Source organism: Chlamydotis macqueenii, chromosome 3 (genome assembly GCF_036417535.1).
Source record: "Chlamydotis macqueenii isolate bChlMac1 chromosome 3, bChlMac1.mat, whole genome shotgun sequence".
Classification (NCBI taxonomy): Eukaryota; Metazoa; Chordata; class Aves; order Otidiformes; family Otididae; genus Chlamydotis; species Chlamydotis macqueenii.
In genome coordinates this window covers 100882920-100902278 of record NC_141558.1, presented here as the reverse complement: position 1 = coordinate 100902278, position 19359 = coordinate 100882920, and the positions used below count along the sequence as shown (strand labels likewise).

Sequence of the window (19359 nt, the reverse complement as noted above, 5' to 3'; positions counted from 1 at the left end):
TGATTAAAATGGCGAACTACTTTATGAAGTGTTGTCCATTTGATATGTTCAATGAAAAAGTAGGCTAGACTTAAGCTTAAATATTCAAAATAGTCTTTAGAAGAGTTCTGATCCTTGATATTAAGATATTCAAATTCAGTTAGATAAAAACCTCACTACAGGAATATTTGAATAACTGGAATCATGCTTTCTTTTCCTTGAGAAGTTCTGTTTCTTCAAGTGTGATGTGACAAGAAATCATAGGGATTTGTATATCTTAACATTAACTTTTAAAAATATGTTACCACAAGCTATTTGTTCATGTTTCATGAATGAATTGTAGATGAAGAGTAACTCTTTCAAGGCTGCCTGAAAGACCTGGATTTTTAACTCTCAGAAGAAACTAGTAGGAGATAATGTAGGTAATTTGTAGGTAATCTTTCTGTGTATGAAGAAATAATTTGGAAAGTCTTGTATCAAATCTAGCCTCCCACCTTGTTATTTTCAGACTGAAAACTCTCCTTTTTCAGCTCCAAGTTCCATTGCCTGTAATCTTAAGTGTCTTAATTGCACTGATGTAGATTACAATCGATGTCAAGTTGCTTGAAGAGAAACAAATAGCTGCTAAGCTACTTGCTGTCTCTTTGCATTCTATTTGCATAGGGAAAACTGTGCTTGTAAAAATGCAGTTTTTGTGTTTTATTTGGCAGGCAGAGTTGCGAGCAGCTGTTTTCTTGGCATTAGAAGAACAAGAGAAAGTAGAGGTAAGAGAACCTTAAAAAATAAATTTAAAAAAATAAATTGGCAGCCTGATAGTTCTTCATGTAGAATTAAATATAATAGCGTTAATGTTTTCTGTTTGTAAAAATGTAAAAAGAGAAAGTTATGTATTACTGCGTAAGAGTGTGATGCTTAAAGAACACAGGACTATCAGGTTGTTTCCTGATGTTTAGAAATAGGAATTGTTACATAGTCTTTTGAAACTGTAGGTTTAAGTAACTATCTCTACTGGTTTTATATTGCCTCTGTCCAATTGACCAGAATAACTAAAGTTTTTTTTGCATGAAATATACTTAAAAAAAAATCATCTAGTTGATTGATAAAGATTTTATCAAATTTGAATAATGTCTCTTGAAATGTAAAATACTATAGTGAATTTTTTGACAAGTGTATTGTGAAAGCAATTTAATGCAGTAACGTGCTGAGTATGCTAATGCTTTTAGTATTTCTCATAAGGATGTTGTAGGCTTACTTCAGGATAATTTGCTTATATTTAAAGAAGAATTCTGAATTAAGAGATGCACTATGTACTGATACCTTGACAATATAATAACGTGAAGGGTATGTGATATTAACATGATTAAGTAACAATACTGCTGTGGTATGCACATACTGGTTTTGTGAACCCTATTACTACTGGCATTGCCTCGTTACCTGTGTCTTTCCGTTTCCTAGAACTAAAGGGGACAGTGTGCTGCATGTCCAGACTCTGAAAAGAGAGGAATGAAAAACTGTCCTGTTCCTCTGCTGGTTAGATGTTTGTGCTTTTTCTGGGAAACTTCATAACTGAAACAGATACTATTATGACATTAGTAAGGGGGGAAGTAGTTACTCTATGGTATGAGATTCCGTATTCCAGAAATCTATATAAGATTGCTGAAGAAGACATAGTGGAAGAATCACGGAACAGTGCAGTCTCCCATGGGAAGCTTCAGCATGTTATGGAATACCCGGAGAACAACCTCCAAGACTATCTGGAGAATAAGAGGGCCGAGGAGAGGCTTTCTCCAGTTGATCTCAGCTCATCCTTTTTTCAAATGTAAAAATAAATGTATCATGATATTTTAACTTTACACTGGAGAGACGCTGAAAATATATTAATACTTATCACTCCTCCAAATTCCTAAATATTAAGCAAGATATATTTCTCTTTTCTTGTGCAGTGCTTTCTTGTGTGTGTTAGCATTTATGACTATAGTGATAAATGTCTATAATAGATTCTTTTTTTCGAATTAGGTTCTTATCCAGGATATTTTGATGTGTTAGGAATGACATTTAAATTTGATTTGAAAAATCCCTGAACAATTTTGACAAACACAAACCTAATGTGTTGATTTATCTCTGTTTAAAAATTCAGGTTGAAGAGGGCAAATCTAACAAGGGAGAAAAAACATTTTCATAATATCTTTGATTTATCTTTCATAATATCTTTTCATAATATCTTATTTTAATTAATAGAAGATCAGTATTGATTTGTGAACCATTAATTAGCACAGTCCACACTCTGTCAAGATGATTTTTAAATTCCCTTTTTTTTTTTTTTTTTAAAAGTGAGACTGAATTTCCTTGAACAAGTGTGACACTATATTAGAGGAGCAACTTGGGAAGTGAACTGCTTAACTTACCTTTTTAATCATTAAGTAAACAAAAATCAGTATGCTTTAAGAATTTTGGTGGAATTACTCTATCTCTGTAGCTTTTATAATAATAATACTGAGACAATTTTGATTTGCCTAAGTAAATGTATGACTCTGCAGCTTTTACTTTTAGGCAGTAGAATTAATATAAAGGTAGATTTTGAAGAAGTGAATTACATGTGCCAGGCATCATTGTGGAACAGCGTGCACCAAAACACCAACTTGCTGTGGTTTTCAATTTTTTGCTGGTAAGAGAATGATGGCATTAATTACTGTTTGGTTTTTGCTTTTTGACAGAACAAAACACCTCTGGTAAATGAAAGCTTGAAAAGTTTTTTAAATACAAAAGATGGTAAGTTCTTTTAGTATACTTCTCAAACTAATAAAAATAGGGAACAAAAGATTAAATCCTTGAATCTTTTATTAACAGTACATTCTTTATGACATAAAGGATACTTTTGTTCCTGTCAAGTGTCATAATTGCTATTAATTCAGGTTATGATTCAGTCTATGATTTTTTAAGTTAATATTGCTGAGGTGTTTTTAACTGAGGTGACTAATGCATTTAAATTAGTATTTTGTGATGAGTTACAATTATGCTGACTTAAAGTCATTCTAGACCAACAGAAACAGTAACCAGTGAAAACTCACCGTAGAGGTACGGCAGTAAATGCACATATAGGCAAAATGCCACAATGATGTCTTTAAAACAGCTGAATAGTTTAAAAAGATAATCTTACACCTGAATTTTGTAAGCAATCTCTACGCTCCTGCAGTATTGCCCATTTACGTAATTTTGATACGATGTCTGAGTTAGAAATTAGAGAATTGGTATACAAATTAGCTATGTGGTGATAGTTTGCTGAATGTCTAAGTGATATTTGTAGGAGTATTGAGTCAATGTAGATGTTTATACTGAAGCCATGTTAAATCTTTGAAGTAAGAACTGTTTGCATCTAGTGTATTTTTACTCTTCTTATTTCCTTTTTAGGTCGCTTGGTAGCAGGTCTTGTTGCAGAATTTCTACGGTTTTTCAATCTGGATTTTACATTGGCTGTTTTTCAGCCAGAATCAAGCACAGTAAGATATACTAGTTTTATTTGTATGCTATGGTGATTGGAGTGCATGGCAATGAATACAGAAGCTATAGTAGATTTGTATAAGCCACTTGCTTGTGTTTATTCTAAATAATTTTTTATATTTGATCTGTAAAAGTTACTTATTGCCATAAAGACATGTATTAGGAAAGTGAGCTAATATGAGTGAGTATTCCCTTTATGAAAGATCAATACTTGATAATATGTTAATTTTGAATTAACAAATTAATTGTTTTTGTGAAATCCTATAACAGTATATACAACTGAATACTGCAACATTTTTGGCAAGAGTTTTACTATGTCATGATATTAAGTTAGTATTGTTATATATGTGAAAATTAAAATAATGTCAGTAATACATTCTGAGAGAAGTTTCAGTGAAATAAAGGACTCCGTGAAGTTGCACATGACAAAAAGTGATCAAATAGAATAGTTAAGTTGGAAGGGACCTACGATGTTCATTTAGCCCAACTGATTGCTTTTAGGGTTTTGATATTGAGTTAGAGGTTTTTCATCATGTTTGGCCCTTTGTCTCTGCCGTAGTTCAGCCCCAATCGTGACCAGGCTACGCAGTCTCTCTCACTCCCCCCACCCTCCAAGAGAATAGGGGGAGATGATATAAGGAAAAACGGCTCGAGGTTTGAGATAAGGACAAAGGTTTTAACAATAGATTGAGTTTGAAACAGTTCCATTTGACTGAAGTATTTCTCTTTACATTGCAAATACTAATTTTTATTGCTAATGACAATTTAAACAGGTAATTTATTAAAAATCCACCTTTGTTAAATCAATTAATTGACTTCTGTTTCTCAGAAGTTCATGAGTTGTTTTTTGGGGTTTTTTTGGGGACTTAATCAAGGAGAATCCTGCACACCCTTATCCTTTGAATATCCTTAGCTGCCTTTATTGCACTAGGACACATCTGTACAAAGATTCCTGTTCATACTGCCAAATAAAAATAGTCATGCTTTCTGTACTGTTGCCACTCACTCTTGGGAGCAGTGCTTCCTTTGCATTGTAAAGGCATCACATGCTCTTTGAAACACCCCCTTCCTTTTTCCAGTAAAAGTCTTTTTCACCTATTACAGTGCTTATATGAAATTTGGCCAAAGTTAAGCAGGTCGGCCAAGACTGTAGTGTACAGTGCTGAAAGATTTTACTTTTTCTTCCTCTACTAGCCCCGGTCTCTGAGCAGTCTGTATTGTCTCTATCCTCCATGTTTCACTGTGCTTGACTAGTGGCGGCTTACTTCAGTATTTGCTTGACTAGTGTTTTAGTAGGAAGTGTCACTAAGTAATCATAACAGTTCGAGATGAACTGGTGCCCTTTGCAGTATTGCCATTCTGAGATTATGCTAACCAATTTGGGTTTGCTGCAGCATTCTGCTTCTGCTATAATGTGAAGTTCAGTTTTTAAAAGTGTATTTTTCTTTAATTTTTTTTCCTGACAGTTTCTTTTGGCTGATATTGAATTACTTTTATCCCTGTTGCTGTCCAAACCTATATGTTTAAAAAGTGAAACAGACTGAAAGTAAATGTTGACCTATGCTGGTGTACTTCTGTGTAGAATAGAATAGTGAATGGGGACTCTCCATCTGTGAATTTGCCGGAACCGCTGGCTAGGTGTCCTAGGATCCACTCTTAAATGTGATAGGCTAAAGTAACTTGGCCATATAAATCCTTAAATGCTGAAGCATGCCGATGATGAATACTTGCACATTTAAAACAACTTTGGGTGGTCTGTGATAAGTTCAGGTACAGATCAGAGGTAAATCATGTGATAGGCTGTCATTACTTTAGTCCACATGCAATAAGAAGTCTTAAAAAAAAAACAACCTGTTTAGTCAAAATATTGCTGTGTTTAAGACCAAAAAGCTTTAGGTGCTTATGTTACAAAATAGTGTTTTATAATAGTTATTCCTGTGTTATTTTAAAAAATGTTTTGTTGTTGTTGTTTGGTTTTTTTTGCCCAGCTAAATGGCCTTGATGGTCGAGAAAGTTTAGCTCGAGATTTGGGAATTATAGAAGCAGAAGGTACTGTGGGTGGTCCCTTGTTGCTGGAGGTTGTTAGAAAATGTCAGCAGAAGAAGATTTCAGGCAGCGGAGAAGTAAGTAGGGTTAACACACAATTTCTTTCTTTCTTTGTAATTATTTATGTTTTAATTTCAATGATGAAAAATAAACGTAAATTTAAGAGCATTTGGCTACAGTTGTAGTATTATACTGTTTCAGATCTTCTTTATAATCAGTATAATAGAAATGCCTTCAACATAACTTATCAGAAAACAATGCTGAAAGATAAAGATCATGACTATTCTGTTACTTTCAATGCTGCCCTAGTAATCTTTACTAATATTCTGCTACAACATAGTAATACAGACTGAACCCAGGTGAAGGACACAAAACACTATGTCACTTATTTTCTAATTTCTAATGTAGTTTAACACTTTTACCTGTACCTATTTTCTTTAGCATACTTCTAACTTTAGTATGACGTGAAAAGCCTGGAATTGATTTTGGTAAAACCTTTAAAGCTGTTCTGAAAACATATGTATTGAAAACAATATATATGAAAATATTGATCTACCTGAAGGCAATGACAGTCATATTTTAATGGACTATATAGTTAAGTTGTTAATCAGATGAATGAAATCCAATCAATAGCATTTGATTAGTCTATCGTGATTGTGGCTTGAAAGAAAATTGTCTGTACCCAAGATGCATTCAGTGCCCCAATGAAAGCTTAAATTCAAAAGCAGTTGTGACAGACTTTGTGACATAGCATCATGGTGTCACAGTTTGCATACTGTGTGAATGAGGAAGATAGCCTTGTTTCTTGTTGGATGGTATTATGACCAAACTCAATATATTTTTAATAAGTGTTTATGTGAAACTCCTTAGGTGGCTCCAGTTCTAAGTGACAGCCTGTGCCCCACATCAAAATCATCTGATGGAAGATCAAGTACACACCCTATACCACATAAGGTAAGATTGTCTATTTTTAATGAAAAAGCTATGTAACATACATGAGAAATAAATGAGAGAACTCCTATGAAACTCTGGATATGATGTCATTTACTTAAATGACCTGCAAAGTCCTGTACCTTTCCAACCAGGTAGGTGACAGTGCATACATAGTCTCTGTGAGACACAGACAGGTTGGAGCTAATTTGTCTGTTTATTGGGCAGCTAGCTGATTGCTGCTTGGAATTGAAAAGGTTTTAGGAAACAACTGTTTTTGTGTCTGAGTCTGTGGCTTTCTTTTCTCTGTTGCTTCCTGTTAGCACAAAATCTGTATGAACTGACATCTTCCAGGCCTCTAATGCTCCTCTACATTTGACTGGAACTGATCAACAGGTTGAGAATTATAGGAAAGTGTAGGGCACAGACAGGAGCACGATCACTTAAGCCTCTTTTCCACAAGAAAACAGCTCTGCACTGCATGCAGTTTAAAAAAAAAAAAACAAAACCAAACCAAAACAACAACAACAAAAAAAAACAATTAAAAAAACCAAAACCCAAAAAACCCAACTCTCATTCAAGTACTAAAGTTTGTTCAAACTATTGATGATCACATAAATTTTATTAGCTTTTTTCCAGATTACTGGAAATAACTTAGAAGCTTTCCAACTCACTAATGAAAGCTGAGAAATATAACATAGCATGATTTTTGTTTTTAGCTTATTCATTTGGGGAGAGGGAGTGGTAATGATAAAAGAAAATAAAATGAAAACTCAGTTTGCATCTGCTTCATTTTATTCCAGTTCTTTAGTTTTTTTGCCATGCAAAACCAGACAACTAGACAATTTGAAAAGCAAGATTAATTTCAAGATTAAGTTGCTTTATTAATTGCTGGGCTTGTTGATAGTATCTTAAAAACTGATATTGCTGTAACTGACCTTTGAATAGTAGTTCTAATAACTTCTGACCTGCTTTAGGAGAAGATGATTTGTGGTTGGCACCAGCTTTTAAAACAAAAAAAAAAAAGGCACTTACAAGATCTAAATACTGATTAAATATCACTGTAAATACTGTTGCTTCATACCTGAGTCCCTACTTTTGTCTTAAGGTGGTTCTAGATTAGCTAAGAAGAACTCCTGATCTTAAGTTAGAAGTCATAAATACTCCATTCCCCCTGCATGTACCACCTTTCATCTTCAGGGTTTAATTACTTTATTTGAAATAAGCAGGTCAGAAAGAGAAGAGCTAAGTGTTTGTTATATGACTTTTCCCCAGGAGAAGAATATTTGTCTAGAGGAGGAAAAAAGTAGTTCCAGTAAGTAGCTTGTAAATTGAACCAGGTTTCATATGAGTTTTTCTGGGTATGTGTGGACATGTCTCGAGGATGGTCCACCCTCTGTCTGGTATGAATCTTATTCCTTTATCTGTTCTTGACAGAGATTTTGCAATGCACTTAGGCGGGGAGGTTTTTTTGTGGTTTTTTTTTTTTTGTTTTTTTGGTTTTTTTGTGGTTTGTTGTGGGTTTTGTTTTGTTTTAACTTCTACCCATTTTGCAGTGGCTGAACTTAGCCAGCCATTCCAAAATACATTAGTTAGAGGAAGACAGACAGACACAACCACAGAGGAGTATAATATTTTAGGATCTGTTTCATTATGAAACTAGATTGATAAGAATGAGGTCGAAGTTATGCCTGAAAGTCTGCTTTAGAGAAAGTGTCATGGAGTTGTTAAAGTCATTTCTGTTGTTTAAAATTATAGCAAGATGCCAGTCTTAGTTCTTTTATCACAACTTTGGACCTGTACAAAACACGAACACTTGTACCCGGCTAAAATAGTGCTGTCCAAACTGGGTAGAAAATAAATACAGCCGTGTCTGAATAATTTCCAAAGATTAGTGCTATTTTCCAGAGGTGATACTGTATTGCAACTTGTTGTGTTCTTCTCTGTGTTGAGATTGTCAGATTTATTTTTCAGGCTGCTATTAACTATTTAGATATACTAGATGGTGCATGCAAAAGCTTCTCGTCTTGACTGACTTCAGCTTAATAATAGTGATTGTGATTGCTCCAGTGGATAGTGTTTTTTTCTAAAATGTTTATATACATAATCTCCAATAAGTATTTGTACACAAGAAAGTGATTTTGAAGTTTATTCTAAGGTCTAAGTTTGAGAGAAACTTTCAGATAGGATTTTTTAATTCTGAGCAAGAAGTATTTTAAGTGTGGTAAAAGATAATTCATTGAACCATACTTCCTTTTTTAAGGAGACTTGTGCATTGTCAGAACACCACAGAGCTGAATATTTATGGTGTGCAGCAGCAGCCAAGGTGGTGATAAGAACACTTTCTGATGTGATGAGGTTGCAGGTAGAATATAATTTCCAATAAGTTGAAATTTATGATCAGGCTTTTTATATTCTTTATAGCCATCTTCTATGACAAGCAAATCATAATTCCATGGCAGTGGGAAACAGATGAACATATTCTGGAAATGCTTTTCTGAATTTATTGCCAAGTCTTCTGTGGAAATATATTTGTCTCGGAAACGGGAGAAAATTGGTTTTCGTATGGATGTTTCCTTGTGGAAACAGCAGCAGCTGTTGGTTGGACTACATAGTCCTCTAAGAATAAGTAGCAGATATCTTAATGGGACTACAGTTATTAGAATTTTTTTTTTCCTAGTTCTCTCTGTCCTTGGCAAAGGCAGGATTGGAGAATATTCTGCCTGTGCAACATGAAGTAAAAATAACACAAAAGGAGGAAATTTTAGCCAGTCCCAGCTGGAGCAAGATGGAAGTTACCTGAACGGTCTAGACTTCATAGTTGAAACTTGAGATTTTTCCGGTGGTTTTTTAGCAAGCCTGTGAGCTGAACTGGCTCTGACTATGACTTGGCAACTAGTAATGCAACATAGAAGGGAGTGTGCTAGGAGAGCCCAAGACCACAGCTCCTGGCAGCAGCAAAGAATTAAACTGGTTTACTTGCAAATGTGAAACTGCACTCTTAACTTATCTTAACACCATTAGTCTGAAACCCAAGGTAGGCATGTTGCTCTTTGAACCCTTAGCCTTTCAAATCACTGCAATTTGAAAGTAGTTATTTCACTTCAGCAAAAATTTACAATACATTCAAGCAAAGGCCATCTGTTCTGCTTCTAGTTTCTCAGATGAGATAGCAGCAGCTCATTCCCTCAGAGCCCAGAACAGAAAAGTAGCTGTAATTTCTCTTTTACTGCAGTCAGGATATCACTAAGCTCTTAATTTTCAACAAAAATTCTGATCCTCTAGGATAGGAAATTAAATATTGTTGCAACTACCGCTTACAGGTATAAGTACTTTTTCTTGCCCTAGAAGGAACTGAGCTGCTGCCAGCAATTGAATGTGCTCCTGTTACTGAGATAAAATGACCTGAGTGGGCCTTTTCAACTTTCATGGGCTACAGCTTGAAAATTTTACTTCAGCCTTCTGAAGTTAATAACTGATAAAGAAATACTTGGAACAGTGCAGCCTACATACTGGTTATCTGGATTTTAAACAATACTGTTGATTTTGTTTCAAAACTGTTGCTATTCTTACTGTGCAGGAAGGAAATTAGTGAAATAATGGATCTTTTGACTGTCTTAATTTTAATAAGTCTAAGGGAAGATAAAGATTGCAGTACTGCTTGCTAGGTAGCAAGATGCTATTGTTTAACAATAAAAATGTGTTTCTTCACAACAACTTGGTTATCTAGGTAAATTTGACTATTGTTCTTTGGGCCACAAAGTTTGGCAATACTACTTGGTCTCAAGGTTAGCAACGTTAGTCCTTACAAGCTTGAGTATCTGTAGGACTGAGCCATACGCGTGATACAAAGACTGAAAGTTATGTATTTTTCTAGTGTCTGTGTCATTTTTGGTTTTAGTATTTGGAGGGAGAAAGTGTAATTAACTGCAGTCATTTTATGCTTTCTTCTTTAAAACCTAATATTATATTGCAGAGACTAACATTTAATATGGAAGTTACAGTAATCTGGATGGGTTTAAACTGATCTCTTTTGAAGACAATGGCTGTAGCTAACAGCATTTGTTTATAGATGAGTTGCAAAATAACACTAGTAAAACATCATGTAACTGTCATACTGCAAACCAACCTGGTCCCCCTGTATCCAAAGCTCTGAGGTAAGAATCAGTCTGTATGTAGATTTCTTTATTTGATGACCAACATCTTTTGAAGTTGGTTGCTTTTATAATAAAGGTGATCTAGGTAGCAAAGCAATGCAGAGGATGGGGAAAAAAAGTTTTAATGGCAGCAACAATAAAGAACACTTCATTTTTAAAGTGAAAAAACAACTTTTCTCTTGTGTGATTCCTGATGATACCAATAAATTAGTGAGAAGTACTAATAAATTTGAGGTAACTTTTTAAACAGTGATGGTAGGTGTTTATAATAAATTTTGTTTTTATATTACCACTTACAGTATTATAAGACACAAATCCAGTTTATATGGGTTTTCTTCAAGAGAATTACTTATTCATTTCGGTGAGGGCTTTTTTCTTTATCTTTTAAGGCTGCTGAAACCACTCAAAGTGATACAAGTGTCTCATCAGGGGAAGCAAGTAAAAGAAGTATTCATTTTCTGCCTAATGAAACAAAACTAGATCCTCAACTAGAAAACAAAGACTTAAATACCAAAGAAAAAAGTGATCCAGGTGCGGATGAAGACGATATAGAAGGAGATTCTTTTTTTGATGATCCTATACCCAAACCAGAAAGGACTTATGGCTGGTAAGTAACATGGATGTTCTTCAGTATGTTTGCAGACCTTTGAGAGCTAGCTGGTGTTTGATTATTCACACTTTGTAAATGTGAATGTTTAGATCTCTTCTGGAACATTTTGTTCCAGATGATTCTATTCTATGAAATGCACAGTGTCATCTGGGATCTCCTGGATATACCATGAGTGGAAAAACCTGTATCACTTGAAGGTGCATCAGTTAGACTATGTAATGTCCCCAACCTATTTATTTGGAATGAACATGGATAAGGCACAGACGTTGGCGTTTCTTCTCACTGCAGAGGTGATCAGTGCTAAGGGAAGTGGACAGGGACAGGGCTTTAGATATCTGTATGGATTTGTAAGGAGTACAAAAAAATCCAGTGAGTGTGTAAACTGGCTCCATAAACCATAAGCATAGTAAGGGAAGTTTTCTCACAGCTGAGAGTATCCTCCTCACATTGCAGCACCTCTTGCATGCAGCTCTATGTTTTCAGCCAAGTGTTGTTATTTCTGCATATGTCAACTTTGCAGACACTTCTGAAAGGCATACTTTATGGAGCCTGATGACTGAAGAATACAGTTTGAAACAAGAACCAGTGACTGAACTATACAACAGCTTGGTTATAAAACTGAAAAACCTATCTTTGTGTTATCATCTTGAGTTATTTTGAAGCTTAGTTTAGACCTCTACTGAGAAATGCTGCAACATCATTTCACGGTGTTCTTTTGTAACTAACTGTAACTGAGCTGACTCTGAGTCTTTTGCTTCTACCCTCCTGGCAGCTCCTCTAGAGGAGAAAAAGAACATATCCTTCAGGTGAAATCCCATTGTGGTATGTTGTGCTGGTGTGCTTGTATTCCTAAGGGATGAGTAAGTAGGAGAGGGGCTAGCATCGCTTGGTGTGCGAAAAGGTAAATCCCTTATAGGAGCTTTGCCCATTTCTGTAAGAAGGGTGCATTAGGGAGGAAGGGAGCAAGTAGCTACTGAAGACAGAGTAGAGATGGTCCAAGCTCTCATTGCTCCTAAGTCTTTGACCCATTGTTCAAAACTTTGAATGTGTTTTAAGATGTGATGGCATACATGATATTTTGGTGATACAGATTCAATGAATGATTCAAATGTTATCCATTATTAATAAGAATGGAATCACAGTAACGAACAGTTCTGGTAATACAAAATGTGAAAATCTTATCTTTAATAGTGTTTCTCCATCCTTTACTTGCAAGTAGTAATTGAACTCAACACTTTAAATATATGAATGGAATAGGTAGTAGCCAAGTGAGCTTTAACATGATGATGAGATCTATCTTGCTATATCTGAGAGGTTTTCATTCTGTGAACTGACTACTTTTAAGACTGGTAGTTTCATCAGTCATAATCTTTTAGTTGTGAACTAAACTATTTTAAATATTGATTTATATCTAAATCTTTCTTCATTTGTCTGCATTTCAATCATAATGAAAGATCCCTCGATTAAAAATAGTCATGCTGATGAAGGTGCAGGACCTCTATTTGAAAGAAAGCAGGCAGAAGTCTCTGTGTAGGTGAGAAAGTGGCTTTCTTAGTGAATGTCTTGCTTGACACTTGTGCCAGTAAACTGCCTACTGTTTTTAAGATTGCAGAATGAATAGTGCTGTAAAAATTGCTGGTCTAGTTTCATGACAGTTTAGTAAATAACAAAAAAGAAAGTCGCTGCACATGTTTTACAACTCTCTGGGCTACTTATTTATTTTTTTTTCTTGTTTTAGGAAAACTGAAGCTAATAAAGCAGGAGGTCTAGAATCCCTTTCTGATGCACCACCTCTAAAAAGTGGGTTAAGCTCCCTGACTGGTGCACCTTCACTAAAGGAGCCTGATAGTAAGTTTTCACATGTTTTTGTGCTTTGATGAATGTAGGAGGTATTTCCCATAATGTAATAAGTTATCTATGCATTTAGATGCAAATGTAATTAAGTAGGCTGTATGTGGCCCCCTTATGGTTGTAATGTGCTTCATAGTAATACTTTTTTCACAGAGTGATTGTGTACTATTTTTGATATATTATGCTACCATTGGAATTTGTTATGTTTTGGAGCATGAAATACTTAACTATACTCTTTTTTTCCATGTATAAAGTAGTTTTCAGGAGTATAAAATTCTACTGCACAGTTTTTAAATGAAATTAACGTACTCTTTTTTTATTATCTTACATGATTTGCACAAGTTCTTCAGGGATGTTTGCTTTCATGTTGTAAAACCTTATCCTGAATACTGGGAGAGCATCCTTGTTTGCTACTCATGTTTTTAAATGTTAGCAGAGTTCAGACTGGAAAATTGGATATAGTATTACTGTACTGTACTATAAAAGTATATAAGATTATTGTATCTCATTTGGGGCAGCCTCTGTTATCAATATGGACTGGGGGATGAAGGGATTGAGAAGGGCTGAGGGTACTGGTGGATGAAAAACTGGACATGAGCTGATATGTGCTCACAGCCCAGAAGGGCAACTGTGTTCTGGGCTGCATCAAGAGAAGTGTGGCCAGCAGGTCAAGGGAGGTGATTCTGCCGCTCTATTCCACTCTCTTGAGACCCCACCTGGAGTACTGTGTCCAGCTCTGGAGCCCCCAACATAAGGAAGACATGAATCAGTTGGAGCAAGCCCAGAGAAGGGGCTGGAGCACCTCTCCTGTGAGGACAGGCTGAGAGAGTTGGGGTTGTTCAGCCTGGAGAAGAGAAGGCTCTGGAGAGACCTTACTGTTGCTTTTTAGTACCCCAAGGGGGCTTATAAGAAAGACAGGAAGAAACTTTTTAGCAGGGCCTGTAGTGATAAACAAGGGGTAACCCAAACTGTTCTATGATTCTGTGTTTAAGTGGGATCTTATTAAAGAATCACAAGCTAAATTTCTGTTATAAATGCTTTTGTTTTGTTACAGTTTTGAATAGAAACTCTGTTTTGAAAGACCTGCGGTTGGTGAATGCAAAACTGGGATCACTAGAATTAGGCAAGTAACTGCTAGACATGAGTAAGCTCTGATGTTTTTAACTGTAAGTTCTGGCCCACCTTCTTAGAGGAGTCAGAGAAACTGAAATATATGTATTAAACTGAAGTCTTCAAATTTTACTTCTGTCACTCTATGTAATGCCATTGTGGAACTTACTGGAGTTAAGAGCAAGATCTGATCAAAAGGAATGGAGAAAAGTGAAAACTGGTGTCTTGTGTGTGGAATAGTATTTTACACATGTAGAAAAAATTAGGTTAATTCTATGCACACATTTGTTAATGCCCAGTGATAAACTTTGTTGTCTAGGCCAGAAAAAGATAGACAAGTCTTACTGTTTTTCAGTGGCATATTTAGTTGCCCTCCACACCTTTGAAAGTAGCCTTGTAAGCTTTCGGAGCAATATGAAGATGATATGATATAAGAAGTATCAGCTCTCTCTCAAAACAGCTGCCAAGTATTTAAATTTTGTCTTTAGCAATGTAGTCAACATGGTGAAAATATATGTTTAATTTCAGAACAGTTTGTGTAAAAAAGAGAAACAGAAATGCAGCTTCTTTTCCTACTCTTCACAAGTCATTTAACTTACTCCCGCTTATGCTGGCCATCAAACTATGTATTTTGGCACAGGAATAGATTTTTTTTTTTTTTTTTTTTTGCATTACCTGAAGAGAAAACTTGTTTGATTAATACCTTTTAAAATTATTTAGGAAATGGAGATGACGATGAGTATGCTGATGACTTCAACAGGTAAGAGAAGGATGATCTTGCAGTGGCATAGTATTTAATGCATTATAAGCACATCCCCTGGCATATTTTGAATTATTTCATAATATTTCAGCTAGTCCCTAGCGCTGGAGTCTGTCAATATCTCTGAATTCCTTTAAACTTCAGTTTGCTGGTTTAACACATATAGTTACAACTTTTAAAAGAGATCCCTTTTGTGTTGAGTGTAATGAGTTCCTTAAAAACCTGGTGCTAACTTTAAGATAAGTTGTTGCTTTTCTGTGGAAGAGTTTGGTTTTGTTTTTTTCCTGAACCATGAACATAAAAACCTGCAGTCTTTTAGCACTTTTAATTAATACAATTAGACAATGAATATGGTATGCACTGAAATATTCAACTAAAAAATAAATCATTGTGAGTAGTCAGTAATAAATATTTTAACAGCCTCCTCCTTACAATGTGAAGGTATTGGTGTTGTAAACTACAGGATTGAGGCCTAAGTATCAGTATTTATCATGGCTTCATCTAGGTAGAAGGTCTTTAATTGTTATGAGTTTTTAAGTAACTTCATATTTAACTTGCTAGGCAGGGAAATCCAAGTCAAATGTCAGGTATAAAGCGAATGGCATACCTGGATGTTAGAAAAGAAAGTCTTTTCTATGTTTATGGTTTTCTTTCTCTTCAGTGCTAGTCATCGCTCAGAAAAAAGTGATATCAGTATTGGTGAAGAAATAGATGACATTTCTGTGGAAACAGAAGAATCAAACACCAGTGATAAAGTATGATTCTTTAAATATTCTTCTTGACATTCTTCTGATTTTTGTCTTAACTTTTCTTAACCTTCTGTGAAGGAATATGCCATTATCATAGGTTCCAAGTAATGGCACCAAAAAAACTGTTGTGGGGTTGGTTTTTTTTTTTTTGTTTTTGTTTTTTAATCAGTATAGCATCTAACTTGGCAGGAAAAAAACACAGAACATAACAAATAATAAAACCTTGACATGTATACTTTTTTTGGTGCCACAATTCACTGTCTGTTTCTAGGCATGTAGAATGTATTTGAGACTGATTTAGTATCCAGCGTAGGAATATCTTATCCCTGTATATCAAGATCTGTCTGAGCTCCTAAAGGAGTTGAAATCTCATTGAAAGAGCTTGAGGCCAAAAGGATGGGATGCTATATGAAGGACTACAAGAAATAATACGTAGTGTTTCTATGATTTGTGAGTTTACAATCTCATTTATTTTGTAGCTTGAAGGCATCACGCAAGACCTTACCAATTCTCAGTTAAGTGATGTTGCTGACTACCTAGAAGATGTGGCATAGAACTGGGCAGCAAAAGTGTTTCATTGTGCTGGACTAGAAGACTGCTGTGGACTGTTAATTTCAGACAATCACTTTTTGCTGGAATGTCCACTCCCTATTTGTGCCTTGTGTTTCAAAAAGACTGTAGGTGGAGACGGCTTTTAAATATTCTCACCAAGAACTAAATGAAATAGTGTGTTGTCATTTGAGTCCCATAGATTTATTTTCTTCATTGGTTCAGCCAAACCTGTTACAGCAGGAGGTGGATTTTCCAAGCAGAATGTCCATTGCTGGCAGTGGACATAGTAAAACAAACAAACAAACCTATCGATAACAGAACATCTACAGAGAAGCATGTGGCTTTATAATGAACTTGCACTGTTATTTTAACAGTCTGATTTTTTTAAAAAGATAACCAAAGGAAGAACCTTCAGAGATAGTAGTTCAACTCACGCTTCTTTTAACACAGTTTTGTCAAGTCAGCATGTAGTACATACTTATGGTAGCTCTAGCCACAATACTTAATTGCTCCAGACTTACTTGAAACCGCTCCTTCAGACTCTTCTGAAAGTTGGGCTTATTTTTTAAAGATATATCAAGTTGAGAGTATCTAAACTCTCAAATAAGAGTATAGCTAAATTTAGGAGCTAAATTTAGCACTGCTCTTAACTCTGAATATTCTTGTTTAAAAATGTTTGTCAGACCATTGATGTTAAGACTTAAGCTCTTTTTATATATAATTTCATCAATGTTATCTGTTGGTAAATCACGAAAAGTAATTTTGTAAGGATCCACAAATCATTAACTAAATCTTACTGTTTTTTGTGAAGTTTTAAGTCTGGTAATGGTTTGTGGAGGGCTCTTCACGTGCTATAAGCTCACTTTCATTCTTGAAAATCCCTGTTACATAAAAGAGTGCTGAAAAGTGAAACCACTAACCTTCTGTTTTTCATATTCTGACTGCTGTGCAGAATTAAATCCAAATATTTAAAAATAGCATACCGAAGACATTATGGACACTAAATACTAGCTAAGAGCAAATTCATATTTTCATTATACTTTTGCGAAGCAGGGTCAATAACGGAAACATTGACAGTTCTTTAATGATACTGTTCTACATGGCGCTGCTATAGTATATAGGTCATGGACATTTGTAATACTGAAACTTCAAAATGTGCACTTTCTGAACATGGTGAACACATTTGGAAAATCTACATGTAAGTGAATATAAATAACTTTTTTTAGGCTTTGTAATTTTTTTTTTTCAGGAACACTGTTGACCTCTTATCAGTGGTCACCACAGTGGAAGTAGCATGCTAAACTAAAGCCATTGGTTAAGCATATAGAGCTGCTACTAGCATTGGATGCTGACTTAAATCCCTCTTTGCACTGGGCCAGCAGGCATGGATCAGTGCTGGGAAGTTAGGCTTGTACAGTTCATAAATGAGAGGAGAGAGGAAAAGTGTGCCTTTTATTTATGTGCACCCCAAAATAGCCAGCAAAAAAAAGCATCAGAATATTTAGTCATGGTATTAACTTCTAACTTTGTGCCATATTGTAGCAGCTGAACACAGAGGATATTTTTTTCACCCCAAAAAATCAGTGTGCCATAAACTTCAAATAGCAACAATGCTGTAACATATGATATGTCCTGTGTAAAAATTCCTTTGAGTATGGGGGAACCTGTGCCTCAAGATAATGTGTGTGAAAAGTTTGTTTTGGACTTTTTTTTTAAGAGCAGCAACAGCATGTCAGAAGGAAATAAAATTCCACTTAAATACCTGGGAACAATTGATTTCTGGCATTCATTTTTAAAGCGTATGGAATAATGTAGAGACAGTTCTTGCTTTTTTTACATGTCTTGAGAAAATATGATATTCTGTTAGCTGTAGGATATGTGACACTTTCTCATACCAAAAGAAGCAAAAATGTCATTAAATGATTTCTAATTGCATTTGAAGATGTGGCCTTTTAAATAACTAATTAGATATTAAGTGTTAATATAACTTCTGTTAACAGCAAAGTTCTGTTATGTTTAGGAGTTAATCAGAGACCTTGCACTTTGGCTCTAGTTTAAGGAAATGCCAGAAAGCGGTAAGTCTCCATGCTGTTCCTCCTGTGGGCTTTTATTGGATTGTGTATAATAATTCAAATTGCAAAATAAAGCTATTGTGCTGGCTAAATTGTACTTTTGAGACTTCTTGAATAAAAAATATTAACATTTAGGAAATTCAGGAAGCGCTGTGGGTTTTGGGGAGTTTTCTTGAAAAGTATTTTTTTGCAGAGTTAGTCTAGTCTGCAATTGAGAATGTGTGTGCTCAGGTTCTTTCTTAGCCCAAAGGATCTTGCAATTTCTGATGGTGAATCCTAAAGTCTGATTAAGACCAGACTGAGTAGGGTTACTGGATATCAGTCTGAGTTGTCAGATGGTTTATGATTCAACAGACAAAGGGGGGGGGAAATCCAATCTTGAGTGGAAAAATTTTGTCTTGTTTACCACTGTTAGTTACTTAAATGAGTGACAAGCTAAACTCTCTTGAATGCTTGTTTTGCTGCGCACTTCAACCCGTGCTGTTTGGTGTTTTACATTGGGCTTCTTCCTAAAGAACCTAATGCAGATGAATACTCAACCTCATCTGTCTGTTAGGGCTCTAGAGTTGTTAATTCTGTCTTAGAAGATGGGAATGTTCCTGTCTAAGTGTTCTTCTGTACTGGTTCTGCCTTTTCCGAGACGTCTCTGTGAACAGAGAAGTAGGTGTCTGAGGGGCGCACTTATGACTGATCTGTGCAGTTTTGCACCAGGTAGGTCTGCTTAGAATCATACTTTTTTTTTTGTTAAACACTTGGACTCTAAGTTGTTTAAAAATCCTGTGATTTCCAGAAGTAAAAAATCAAGGACTAAGATATGGCTGACAGTTCCATACCATTAATATGGCTGTGGTAATGAGGATGGATTATAAAAACTATGCTTGTCTTTTTTGCAGTGAAGTTACTGTATTCCACTGTTCGTTCTTTTTTTTTTTTTTTTTTTTTTTTTTTTTTAAAGCAAGGTGAGAAACCACAGCACATATGACCAAATATTTTTCTCGTAAGTGATGTTTTCCCCAACTGTAATGAAACCACTCTGAGTTTTAGA

At 35.3% G+C, this 19359-nt stretch overlaps 1 protein-coding gene across 1 annotated transcript in view; it reads left to right on the top strand.

Moving 5' to 3' along the window:
* Positions 1-18411, top strand: part of CEP43 (centrosomal protein 43) — a 28422-nt gene extending 10011 nt beyond the window's left edge. The window contains exons 2-12 of the mRNA XM_086745091.1: positions 690-743; positions 2694-2748; positions 3388-3476; positions 5466-5600; positions 6394-6477; positions 11000-11217; positions 12959-13068; positions 14126-14194; positions 14902-14941; positions 15603-15696; positions 16170-18411. Coding sequence (XP_086601217.1) covers positions 690-743; positions 2694-2748; positions 3388-3476; positions 5466-5600; positions 6394-6477; positions 11000-11217; positions 12959-13068; positions 14126-14194; positions 14902-14941; positions 15603-15696; positions 16170-16244 — 1023 coding nt within the window. The 3' untranslated portion in view covers positions 16245-18411. The remainder of the gene's footprint in view (positions 1-689; positions 744-2693; positions 2749-3387; positions 3477-5465; positions 5601-6393; positions 6478-10999; positions 11218-12958; positions 13069-14125; positions 14195-14901; positions 14942-15602; positions 15697-16169) is intronic.
* Positions 18412-19359: the final 948 nt, after the last annotated feature.